This window comes from Globicephala melas, chromosome 3, assembly GCF_963455315.2.
Source record: "Globicephala melas chromosome 3, mGloMel1.2, whole genome shotgun sequence".
Classification (NCBI taxonomy): domain Eukaryota; kingdom Metazoa; phylum Chordata; class Mammalia; order Artiodactyla; family Delphinidae; genus Globicephala; species Globicephala melas.
Window position 1 is genome coordinate 37,306,813 of NC_083316.1, and position 13,597 is coordinate 37,320,409.

At 37.3% G+C, this 13,597-nt stretch overlaps 1 protein-coding gene and 1 non-coding gene across 2 annotated transcripts in view; one reads left to right on the plus strand and one right to left on the minus strand.

Moving 5' to 3' along the window:
• Positions 1-13,597, minus strand: part of HCN1 (hyperpolarization activated cyclic nucleotide gated potassium channel 1) — a 432,442-nt gene that overhangs the window by 73,504 nt on the left and 345,341 nt on the right. Inside the window, exon 5 of the mRNA XM_030881974.2 lies at positions 30-176. Within this exon, the coding sequence (XP_030737834.1) occupies positions 30-176 (147 nt within the window). The remainder of the gene's footprint in view (positions 1-29; positions 177-13,597) is intronic.
• On the plus strand, positions 11,753-11,825 carry TRNAG-CCC (transfer RNA glycine (anticodon CCC)). The gene has a single exon. It is a non-coding gene; the product is annotated as a tRNA-Gly (tRNA).

Consider the following 13,597-nt stretch of genomic DNA (forward strand, 5'->3'; position numbering starts at 1 on the left):
ACATGGAGACTGAGGACTATAAATCTTACCTCTCTCAGAGGATCATTGAGTTCATTGAGAATATTTTCCTCATCAAAGATTTTGCCTTGGTATCTGTGTTCATAGTAATCATGTATCTTCTGACGCATATCAGCTGGTAACTTATGGAATGACATGTATTGTTCCACTTGCTTATACTGTAAGGAAAGGAAAAACGGAAATTAGAAAACATTGTTAGGCTGTATGAGAAATCGTCGTGTTACTTTGTTGTGCTATATTCAATAGTAACAGTAACAAAAAGAAGAAATCCTTTAAGGGGAAGGAAATAATGTACTAGGTTGTAATGTACCTACTCTGTGTGACAGACTGTAGAAAGCATTTGTTTAGGTAAACATTTCCTGTAAAGACCTGAGATGTTATAGAGAGGAAGCATGGAAGGAGCTCAGAGGTAACTGGGTGCAGCCCCAGAAAAGCCAGTGATGAGGCAAGAAAACAAAATGTGATGCTATTTTTTGGATTTTTTTTGAGCTGAGTTCTAAAGGAAGTATGAAGTTGCTGTTTAACTCTTCATTTGGAGAAAGAATCCCATAACTTTGGATAGTACAAAAGGTCTTATCTTAGACCTTTATAGCAAAAGATCAGACCTGATTAACAATTGAATCTGGAGGCAGAAAGCTTGGCAACCGTTTGCAAGTCATAGATACTCAAGCAACACGTGCCCTGTAAATTAAGAGACTGTGTCAGGCTTCAATTTAGGACGTAGAAAAATATCAGAATGAGACTAGATCCACATAATTTTATAGCTGAAACTTAGACATTTAATTTCATTTAAACAAGTAGTACTTAAACTTGATTGTTTATAAAACTTGGGGTGAGGCTGGCTTTTGGGAATGCAGATTTGCATTCTTTTTTTTTTTTTTTTTTTGCGGTACGCAGGCCTCTCACTGTTGTGGCCTCTCCTGTTGCAGAGCACAGGCTCTGGACGCGCAGGCTCAGCGGTCATGGCTCACGGGCCTAGCCGCTCCATGGCATGTGGGATCTTCCTGGACCAGGGCACGAACCCGTGTCTTCTGCATCGGCAGGCGGACTCTCAACCACTGTGCCACCAGGGAAACCCCCAGATTTGCATTCTTAACTCCAGATATTGATTCCGCTGAGGTACCTGCCTTTGTAAATTTACATACATACTCATATACATATACATATACATACGCACTTAAAAAAATCCCTGCAAATCAAACAGGAACATAGAAGCATGGAGATTACTTGGAAGCTTATTAGAAGAGAATTTCAGGCTTTACCTCAGAGCTGTGAAATCAGAATCTGCATCTTAAGAAAGATCCCCAGATGATTCATACACATTTAAGGTTGAGAAATATTCCCTCGATGTTTCAAATGCAGGCGGTCCAAAGACTATACTTTGAAAAAATCAGTTAGACCCCCAAAATTAGTTTCATTGTATGGATGATAAAACTGAGTACAAATAAAAAGGTAGGTAATAAAACTGGATGAAGATACTGGAATAAAAATCTTTGCTTAAACACAACACATTTGACATATTATCTATGAAAAATTTTTTTCAAATCTTTTCCTGATAACAGAGCTCAGACTAGAAGATCTAGGTGACTGGACTCCTTGCCCATAATTACAACTGGTAATTGATAATACATATATCTAATGGGAAACAGCAACCCAGTGTATTGTATTTCTTCAAATTTTTTTACATAATTTCCTTACACATAACATTCATATTTTTGGACATTCCCTTTTAGAGTTTAGTATTCTCAAAGGAAATACAACTTTGTCATGAGATTCCTTTATTTGGTCACCAGACTGTTCCCTGAAGTATTTAAAGCCTGCAGGCCTACATATATATATCTCTGAAGCAACTTGATTATGATTTAGGCATTCTGAATTTAGGCACCAATGCTGTCACTGTCATTGTGTGTAAGTGGCTTCTAGTATATACTTGAGAAGGACTGGGTTAATTTTTCCTGAAGAAGTCAGAATCTGTATGCTAACCTTGGTAGCCCACCCTTAGCTAGAGACCTCAGATTCAGCCTGCTGTTTTTTTTTTTTTTGTGGTACGCGGGCCTCTCACTGTTGTGGCCTCTCCCGTTGTGGAGCACAGGCTCCGGACACGCAGGCTCAGCGGCCATGGCTCACGGGCCCAGCCACTCCGCGGCATGTGGGATCCTCCTGGACCGGGGCACGAACCCGTGTCCCCTGCATCGGCAGGCGGACTCTCAACCACTGCGCCACCAGGGAAGCCCAGATTCAGCCTGCTTTGACCCCTCATGCAGCTGGTCCAAAGGAAAGACGCTTCAGTGGCCCTTTCTACAAGAAACTTTATTTTTTAGAAACATCTTCGTATCTGATTTTTACTCTTAGCCAAGAAGAGGGCAGTGGGATATCTGAGGTACTGTTTAGATTCTGAAACTCCACCGGAGATCCACAGGCTAACTTCTGCACTAATGATTTGCAAATAGCCTGCTTGGTTTGACTAGTTTGGATGGACTATTTAAAGAGCTATTGAGAGCTTTGTTGGTGAGCTCTCCCCAAAGCAAGACTCCTTGCACAGATCTTGGTGGTTCAGGCCAGTGAGTCAGTATGCTCCAGGGTCCCAGAGATTGAGCCCACAGGGAGGGTGCTGGGGAAAGGCCCTCAGGCCTCTGATGCTTGTTGGCATTCTCTTTCTCTGTTGCACTGACCTTTGCCTTTAAACGAAAGCCTCATATGAGTATAATCTATGGAGTCTGGTGAGCTCTGTCAAACTTCCGAACTTGGGAAAACAATAAAACAACTTCAGACAACAGGGCTGTCACTTACGGCATTGATGAAAGTCCTTTCAGTTCTGGCCAAATAAAGGATTCAGTGTTCTTCAAAACCAGTAGGTATCAAGTAATCTCTGCTCACTTTTCTCAATAGAGTGCTTGCCCAAACACTGCTTGGGGTGGTGAGAATCTTTTTTTTTTTTTGCGGTACGCGGGCCTCTCACTGTTGTGGCCTCTCCCGTTGCGGAGCACAGGCTCCGGACGCGCAGGCTCAGCGGCCATGGCTCACGGGCCTAGCCGCTCCGCGGCGTGTGGGATCTTCCCGGACCGGGGCACGAACCTGTGTCCCCTGCATCGGCAGGCGGACTCTCAACCACTGTGCCACCAGGGAAGTCCTGAGAATCTTTAACTTTAACTGGCATACTGAAGCTCTAGATTTCTCCCTTTTTTTGCATGTATCTCAGGGTTATGGGAGACAACATTATAACTAAGTAGCATTTTAATCATTTTGGGGAAATCTGTGCCTGTGTTTGAGGGAGAGTAGGGGAAAGAAAAGAAATTCAGCTTCTGACAAGTTAAGTTTAAGATGCCCATGGCACATCCTAATGCTTATATGTAGGTCAGGCACTTAGAAGAGAAAATATACGCATAGCCAATGACTAAGGGATCACTAAGGATGCGTCAAGTGAAGACATAAAAAGACAAAAAGTGGAACCTATATTTTAAAAGCAGTTGAGTCATGGAGTTTGACAAGTTAAGGGAACTCACATTAGCTAGCACGATGTAAGAGCAGGACCAGAAAAGCTAGATGAGCAAAATCCAAAGAAGGATAAAGTTTCAAAGGGGAGGGGGCCACTCAAAAGCAAAGATGCAAATACAATTCTTTCTTGAATATATAAAATCAAAAATTCATTGTATCAGATTTAAAAGACTATAAAACAAATACCATTTAAAATTCTAAGGTACTATTATTTTTTAAATGTTCTCTTCAATTAAAATTTTATATCTATATCTATAATGCATGTACATGATATTTTAGGGGTTCAGAACAGGCTTTTTCAAGATGTGACACTTTGGCATGTGGGTTATGTGCTAAAGGCAGTGGGGACCCAGAGGCTCAAGAGAAACTACTGTCCCTCCCTTAACTACTTAGGATAATTTAAATTGGGGATTCTTCCCAGAAAAAGGGTTATTACCAGAGATACATTTTATCTAAGTGGTCCCATCTGTATGGCAGGACAAACATCCAATTACCCCACAACTGCTCTTCTTTTTATCATCCTACGAATTATCCTCCTGTTTCTGAGAGCTCCAGGCCCCTCTCCCATTCCTTAGCCCAGGATGGCATATATACCTTACTTTACCTCTTTGTCTCTGAACCTCTCCTGTATGTGGGGTCTCTGACCCTATCAAGTATGTGGGATTCATGTACATATGAGAAATAAAATTTGATTTTCACCTGTAACTGGCTCATGTCAATTTAATTCTTAGACTGGACAGAAGAACCTAGAAGGATAAAGGAAAGTTTTCTTCCGCCTTGACAATATTAAAAATGTGCCCTAATAGAGTGATTATAACAAATGGCAACATTCCATTGTCAAACCCACCAGTCTCACTTCTCCCGTGTCACCATTTTTATTTATTTATTTATTTATTTTGTTTGTTTGTTTGTTTGTTTTTTGCGGTACGCGGGCCTCTCACTGCTGTGGCCTCTCCCGTCGTAGAGCACAGGCTCCGGATGCGCAGGCCCAGCGGCCATGGCCCACGGGCCCAGCCGCTCCGCGGCACGCGGGATCCCCCCGGACCGGGGCACGAACCCGTGTCCCCTGAATCGGCAGGCAGACTCTCAACCACTGTGCCACCAGGGAAGCCCCTGTCACCATTTTTAAAAAGGTGTTTAGTTGGTATCACCAAGCAATATTCTTCTGTCTCTATTTCTTATATGGATTAATAATAGGCATCATTTATTGACTTTTTGCCATGACAAAGTGGTTTAACTACTTACAGTTCCCTGTATCTTCTCACCCCCTTTCTCATGCTATACCTGTGTCACTAGTGCTAATTGTTCCCTTGATCTCCTTTGTAACTTTACATAATCTATTTATACTTTTATTACTTGTTCAGAGAACTCTAGAACATTTACCAGATGAAAGTAACAAACTCCCTCCTTCACTCCTACTTTCTAACTTCTGTCATCTCTACTTTTATGATATAAAGGTGGATTATAATTTTGTACCCGTAATTAAACCTACCAAACCCATAAAGTGTTTACATTACTTTGACCATGTATCATGATGCCAAGTGGAACATTTGATGACATTTCCTTTTGTTTCATGGATTTTTAATGATTTTCATTTCTTGCATAATTAGCTCTTATTTTAGTTTCATTTTTTTTTTCCAGTCTTCTCATCCTACCCAATATTTGTTGAGTTTTCTTTAGAGATTTTTCTGTAGGATTTCTCTTTACAACATCCCTGGTTGGGTTCACTATTCTTAGACCCTATGTTTTTCCTTTGGTTTAGTTATTCATGTTGCTGGAACCAATCCCTAAGTAAACAACTAAGAAATACTGAGTGGAATATAGTTTTTTGGAACCATTTCTTCTCTGAAAATGTCTCTGTTAAACTCAAAGTTGATTGATAACCTGACTGCATACAGAATTCTAGGTTGAAGTCTAGTTGGATACTGAGCCTTTGGATAATTGATGCACTTTGCTAGATATGGTCCATGTTTCTCACCACTTATTTCATGTATTCTTTCCCTGCATTTCCCCCTACATTTCCCTAGATTTCCCACATTTTCTCTACATTCCCCAATATTTCCTGAAGTTCTTTGAACTCATTTTAATTCCAAATATCTTTTCAATTCTTTGAGCTTTTATCTTCATAATTTTATTGCATTCAGTTTAGAAATATATTAATACATGAAGTTAAAAAGTAATTTTAAGGCATCCTTTTATTCCTGAAAAATCTGGGATGTCACAATACAGGGGAATTGAAAAGTATCCACTGGATTTAGGTTCAGTAAAATTTTTGGAGTCTTTGCACTCAGTGCTTTCATTGGACCGTGTGTGTACATCAGAAGTGGGGGCAATTCAAAACAGTTTGCAAATGTTTAGAAGTAAGAACTGAAAATGGAAACAGCAAATGTAACCATCTCTCTGACGCACTCTAGTTAAAAGCGTAGAGCTAGAATGATAGCATGGTAAATGTCAACAATTCCAAAAGTCTAAAAAAAAAAGTTTTAGTCACATTTATATTGTTTTTATATTCATGAAATGATACACTTACCAGAAAACTGAATCACCCCTACTTTAATATCCCCTACTCCTTCATCCTAATCCTCAAGATAGTATCAAATCATGTAAATTCTACCTGCTAAAGGTTTCAATAATTTTCCTTTCCCCTGCATCACCGTTATTATCAATCTAGTCAAAGTAACTTTATTCATCCTCTAAACTAATTCCTAGCTTCCTAACTACATTCTCTGTATCAATTTGCACATGCCTTCTTACAATCCTAATTCATTTTCCATAATCCAGAGAAATCTTTTTTTTTAACATCTTTATTGAAGTATAATTGCTTTACAATGGTGTGTTAGTTTCTGCTGTACAACAAAGTGAATCAGCTATACATATACATATATCCCCATATCTCCTCCCTCTTGCATCTCCCTCCCACCCTCCCTATCCCACCATTCTAGGTGGTCACAAAGCACCGAGCTGATATCCCTGTGCTATGCGAATGCTTCCCACTAGCTATCTATTTTACATTTGGTAGTGTATATATGCCCATGCCACTCTTTCACTTGATGGACCTAGAGACTGTCATACAGAGTGAAGTAAGTCAGAAAGAGAAAAACAAATACCATATGCTAACACATATATATGGAATCTAAAAAAAAAAAAAGGTCCTGAGAAATCTTTTTAAAATGCTAAGCTTATTGTCACTCTTTTCCTTAAGGCCTTTTAATAGCTTCCCATTGCCTTCAGGATCAAGTCCAACTTCCTTGGCCTATGTGGGCCTCTCCTGCTCTATCACGTGCATTTCCCCTTTGTTCGCTATGCCCTGGTATATTAAATGTCTTTCATATTCTTAAACTTACCCTGGTAGCTGTATGCTCATGCTGTTTCCTCAGTCTGAGATGTTTTTCCACCACGTAATTTCATGGCTAATATCTATTCATCCTTTAACTCTCTCCTCAAATGTACTATGTCAAGGAAGTATTCTCTGACTCCCTAGGCCACGTAAAGTCCCTAGGTATACACTTATAGACAATGCTGAGTTTACCCCTTAGTTACGCTAAGGGCACCTGCAATTGTTACATGTCTGTCCTTGCCTATCTTGCTCACCACTGACTCTGCTAACGTATTTGCAAATAGTTAAGTTCTCAAGTATTCACTGATTGAAAATCTGGTTTGTTGCACACTTTCTGAAAATTCTTCTGATAAAGGAAACAAAAAATGTGATCTTCGCCTTCTTTCAGTAATAATAATGGTATCAATGGAAGATGCCAGATAGGGAGGTTCTTCCACATGGATGGAAATTGTGGATTTGTATTTTATTATGATTGGTTAGTATTGTTTATAATTCAGAGAAAATTGATTAAATTTGAGATTCTTAACTCTAACTTATTGCAATTAAAGTGGATTAATTTGTTCTTTAAAGAATCTGTGGTTTCTGTCTGAATCTGTGTTAGTCTTTATGTCAAACACAGCTATAAGGAGGAGGAAATTATTGACTGTAAAAGAGAAACTGCCTTCCTATAATTCCAAAATGCTTATAACAATTAGGAAATAGCAGAAATTAATAAAAACACGTGCAAAGTGGTTGAGAGTCCACCTGCCAATGCAGGGGACACGGGTTCGAGCCCCGGTCGGGGAAGATCCCACATGCTGCAGAGCGGCTGGGCCCGTGAGCCATGGCCGCTGAGCCTGTGCGTCCGGAGCCTGTGCTCCGCAACGGGAGAGGCCACAACAGTGAGAGGCCCGCGTACTGGAAAAAAAAAAAAAAAAAAAAAAAATGGTGTCTGAAATGTTGTTCTTCCTACAGAATAAAAAATTAATGTAAGTTTTATATTCATATGATTATATGTTGTAGATTTTAAACATAATTACAAAATAATTAATAAAAATAAAATATTAAAAATTTCCTTTCAAAAACCAATAATCAATTACTTTTTTCATTTTTAATGTTTAAGCCAATCATCATTGGATTTATGACTAAGCTATCTTAATTTTTACAAAGATATTTTTAATATTGCCATTTATTTACATGGTAACTGAAGCTATTTTGATCCTACATTTAAAAATAAATGAATCCCTTTTTATATATACATTAAAAAGCTAGGTTGTATGCAAGTGAGTTTACCAAGTACTATTTTTTTTATTAATTTTTATTGGAGTATAGTTGCTTTACAATGTTGTGTTAGTTTCTGCTGTACAGCAAAGTGAATCAGCTAAATGAATACACATATCCCGTCTTTTTCGGATTTCCTTCCAATTTAGGTCACCACAGAGCACTGAGTAGCGTTCCCTGTGCTATACAATACTATTTCTAAAATATTTACAGCAGATTGAATCATTTTCAAAAACAATGTTATAAACAGCAAAATGTTCAATTCATACTTACTGAGGAAAAAGTTTCTTTTAGCAAAAAATGGATTCCTAGTTATTTTGTGAAATTCTTTTAAGCATCATAGTCATATTAGACTAAGTCATATAATGAGAAAGGAATCCAAATACACCTAAATTTGACTTCCAACATATTAAATGGAAACAAAATTAAAAACTAATCGTACATGAAGAAAATTCGATGGTTGCAAAGTTATATTTTTCTGCAGAAGTTTGAGTGGGATAATTCCATTTTTATCTTCATTCTACTTTATCTTTTTGGAAAGCTGGGTAATCAAATATGGGTTTCTTTGTAAGACAGTGAATTCTTCAGCTGTCAGGATACAGGGAAAGCTTTTTGTGATAGTGAATATGTATCTATTTGACCTGGAAAGCTATCAAAATTACAACCTAACAGGTGATCTTAAAATCCTTACAGAAAATATTACCAGATAAAAATGGTTATTCTTCCATCCAGAATGATCTCTTCCATTATAAACAGACACTTGCCATCTTATTTATGGAATCTAGCACTCACTATCTATTTAGATATTTCACAAAATATATTTGAATATAAAAGCAAGATTTAAAAAAATTTGGAAATTGTATATCATAGCTCTTCCTTCTTCCCTCCTTCCCTCCCACTCTCCCTCCCTTCTTTCCTTCTCTCTCTCTCTCCCTCTCTTTCTTTCTTCCTCTGTTTCTTCTAATAGTTTGATTTAAAAATGGCCAGATTTCAAAAAGTTTTCCAAAAGTCAGAGTATTAAGACTTAACTAAGTAATTGAAAACCATAATAGTAATGAGAGTTCAATGTATTTAGCAATTACAAGAAAATGCTTAACTACAAAGTAAATAAATTGTTCATATAAAACATTTTTAGAAAGTTAATTTTAGCCATTATAGAATAAAGGTCAGGGGGATAGATGACTGCTGGAAATTGAAACAGTCATTATTATCATTATAATAGAGTTAAAATGTGTGCTTGGTTACTTTAGAAATCCTTTAGAGTGTCTTCCTGCTCTGAATGGCTTTGATCTCTATTACTGCAATTTTTCTTGGTGTGTGTGTGTGTGTGCACTCACACCTGTGTGTCTGTGTGTGTGTTTGCAAATAAGAAAGTGATTTTGATCCTTAATTCAATGAGTACAGATTGACATATGATGATCACCTAATCACTCTTTCATTTTCCAATAGGACCATTTAAAACATACTATGCTGTTTTATTTCCCTCCCCCAACAAATTCTTTCATTCATAGATAATGACCTTACCTAAAATTTCAAAGAGAGATAGAAGACTTCACACAAGCACATGTATTAACTCATTTAGAAACTCACCTATTTTTTCTCCCTCTTTCCTTCTTGGTCTTGCAACAATGAAAGAAGTGTCTTTTCTCTCATTTGAAGCTAATCTTTCAACTGGGTTTGAATATCCTCTCCCCATCCCTCCACAGAACCATTACCCTATCTGCTATACTTTCTATCTTATATCTTCAGTGTTCTCTATACATGTTGGCTCCAGCCAAATAGCTTTTAAATATACTCATTATATTTTAAATAATAAAATATATTATTTTATTAATAATAATAAAAAATAATATCTAACCCTTGGATATTACAAACTATTTTCCAGGAACTCAACAGTTTACTCATATTTACTTGTTTACAACCTTATGAGTTGTTACCATTATGTTTATGTTACAGATGATGAAACTGAGGCACAGAGAATTTAAATAATGTGTGTAAAGTCATGCAGCTAATTAGTGTTGAAGCTAGGATTCGAACCCAGGCAATCTGGATCCAAAGTTTGTGTTGTTTACTCACTACATGATATTCCTGTCTTCAAAAAATGGCTCTCAATTGAGCACAAGTAGTCCTCCATCTAACACCCTATTTTTCTCCTTCCTTTTGTCAATCAATTTCTTTAAAGAGTGGTCTACAGTCATTATCTCATTGTCTTCTTTACATTGAAACTTTAAATGTTGAATTATAACTTCCATTCCTTCTATTCCACTAATAATCCCTTACATTTCCCAATGGTTACCAATAACTAGATACTTTGCAAAGATTTTCTTATTTTTATATGAACAGCATTGAACACTAGTAGCAGACACTAATGATTCCCCATGCAACCCCTCTATCCTTGCAAGCTGGCCAACTCTGATGTCAACTGTAATTATGGTGGAGAGTCCATCTAAGGGTTTCTGTCTCAGGGCTTTCTGAGAAGCCTAGAAAACTTGCTCAGCTCCAGCTAGAGTTGCATGGGAGTTTGGGGATGGAGAGAGATGTAGGTAACATTCAACCAATGAGGGACTTGAGTCTAATGATTAATGTCACAGTCTCCCAACCTTTGAAAAGACGATTATAAGGAGAATTCTGCATGGTTCTTCAGAGGGTCTCAGTAGGACTAAGTTACACTTGCTCACATTAGAAAATAATTCAATAAAAATACACTTCATTGGTTTTCCTTTTTCTCTAGTCTTACTCCTCCTGTTTCCCCATTTTGCCTCTTGGAATTAATCCCCAGTGAATTACCTACACCCAAATCCTTTTCTTAGGCTTTTGTAGGACAACCCAAACTAAGACGTTACTGTTGATCCCTTCCTTCTAGAAAAGCATCTTATCCTTTAGCTTCTTCATCTGTATTATTTTCCTGTTTCCTCTCTTCTCATTGACTTCCCGCTGCACTCTTATTTGTTGATATGTCTTTCTATGTTGGTGTTTCCAAGAACTGCATCCAAGGCCTTTTAAAAAAATTTTCACCTCACATATTTCCTTAAGCAATCCTTCCCACTTGCATGACTTCAGTCACTATCAATATACCACCAGTCTCCAAGTCAATGGCTCCAGTAGAGAACTAACTACTGATCTCTAGACTCATATGTCTACCTTCCCCTTAAGCATCTACCTTCAAAACATGGCTCAAGGGCACATCAAATGCAACATACTCAAAATTGAAATCATCTCTCTTCTCTCCCCACACCTCCTCTATGTAACCATCAGCCTAAGCTATAGATCTGGTTTATAGGACAATCATCTTTCTGTTTCCAACACATTTTACCTTTATCCTCCACAAACTAACCATATTGCCAACTGGGGAGTTCATTTTTAATCACTTCCTCTGAGAATTTTCCCCAAATATCTGGCTCAGACTTCAATGCACATTCAAATAACATGGGGATCTCACTAACTAGAGATGTGCATTCGGTATGTATGGGGTTGAGACTGAGATTAGGTATTTCTAATAATGTCGTGGGTGATGCTTATTCTGGTTACCAGAATATCACAGTAGTAAGGATCTAGATTAGACTAGGTGGGCCATTTGTGTTCTCATAACACCAAGTCCATACCCTGGCTATTTTCCCACTATCACAATTGCTTATTGGGACTTCCCTGGTGGTCCAGTGGTTAAGACTCTGCGCTCCCAATGCAGGGGGCCCAGGTTCGATCCCTGGTCAGGGAACTAGATCCTGCATGCTGCAACCAAGACCTAGTGCAGCCAAATAAATATTAAATAAATAAGTGCTTATTAAATTGCCTGTATTCTCTACTAGACGGTAAGCAACTTGAGGTGTCTGCTTACCGTTGTACACCTATTCTCTTGTACAGTTACTCATGTACAGTAAGTGTTCAACATTTGCTGAATTGATTAGTTATATACATTCAAAAATATCCTTTTTTGTAAAATATATTGTTCAGTTTTGATTGGGTACCAGATTTAAAGTACTTTTTAAAGTACTAGCAAAAATGTTATTTTTCTTTGGTAAGGCAAATGTATGTTAAATAGTCAAGCTGTTTTACTTCTTTTTTTAATTTTAGTGATAGATTGCAGAGGAAAATCAAATACCTATTCACTGTGACAAAATGCCTAGTCTTCTGTTTTGTTTTTTCCATTTGAAAAAATGCCTTATTTGAAGCAGCTGAAAGATCCATAACATAGTTCTTTAACTTCTAATTTAAATGATTTGTCATTTAATTTTTAAAAATTAGATGGTGAAGGACAAAGCGTTTCCTAAAACATAAAGCTTGTTAGTCATAAATCTAGAGGTTATATGTCACCCCAAGGTTGACCCTTACAGGCTACCCATGATTGTAGCTCTTATAATTTGGGCTAAAGTGATTCAAATGGTATAAATTTTAAAAATATTAGGTGTATTGATTGTTGTCACATTATGTCCTGTGTGTGTATGTGTATGTGTGTGACTCTTCAATGGAAAAATGCAAGTTTAGTTACGTTGGGCTTCCATGGGAAGATCTAGTCACCCTGCAATGAAGAGTTGAACATTTCTTTTAATAGTGTATTTCCAATATCCTGGTTCCACCACCCTCAACCAACTTTTTAAGCTTTTACAAATGGGTAATAAATTATTTACATAAGCCATATATAAGTGCGTTAAAAAGATTAATAGTTTGAAACTAAGGACATTGTTTAAATATCACTGATATTTTTCTTCATTATTTCTGGTCAAAATATTTCTTAGCATTAGTAATAGCTTGATTTACATTGAAAGTCTCTCGTTTGTTTTTAATACAAGTGTTTCCATTTCACTGTACATAGTTTCCAAATTTAAAGCAACTGAATATCTGAGGAAACACAACAATTACTAAGAGTAAATATCATCTCAGAATAACTAAAAGAAGACAATGAATTAATGACTCACCAAGAAATTACCATGGAGAAGCGACATATTTGGTGAAGAAAGGAGCTTTTACAATGCTTAAAATTTACACTCCTTTGTATTAATTTGTTTTTCAAAAGTGAACAATTCTGGCAAAGATATCATTCCTTCTGTACAAATTAAAAGCATAATATTCTTTTTTTTTATGGGTACCTTTTTTTTTTAACATCTTTATTGGAGTATGATTGCTTTACAATGGTGTGTTAGTTTCTGCTTTATAACAAAGTGAATCAGCTATACATATGCATATATCCCCATATCTCCTCCCTCTTGCATCTTCCTCCCACCCTCCCTATCCCACCCCTCTAGGTGGTCACAAAGCACCGAGCTGATCTCCCTGTGCTACGCGGCTGCTTCCGACTAGCTATCTATTTTACATTTGGTAGTGTATATATGTCCATGCCACTCTCTCACTTCGTCCCAGCTTACCCTTTCCCATCCCCATGTCCTCAAGTCCATTCTCTATGTCTGCATCTTTATTCTTCTCCTGCCCCTAGGTTCTTCAGAAACTTTTTTTTTTTTTAGATTCCATACATATGTGTTAGCATATAGATTA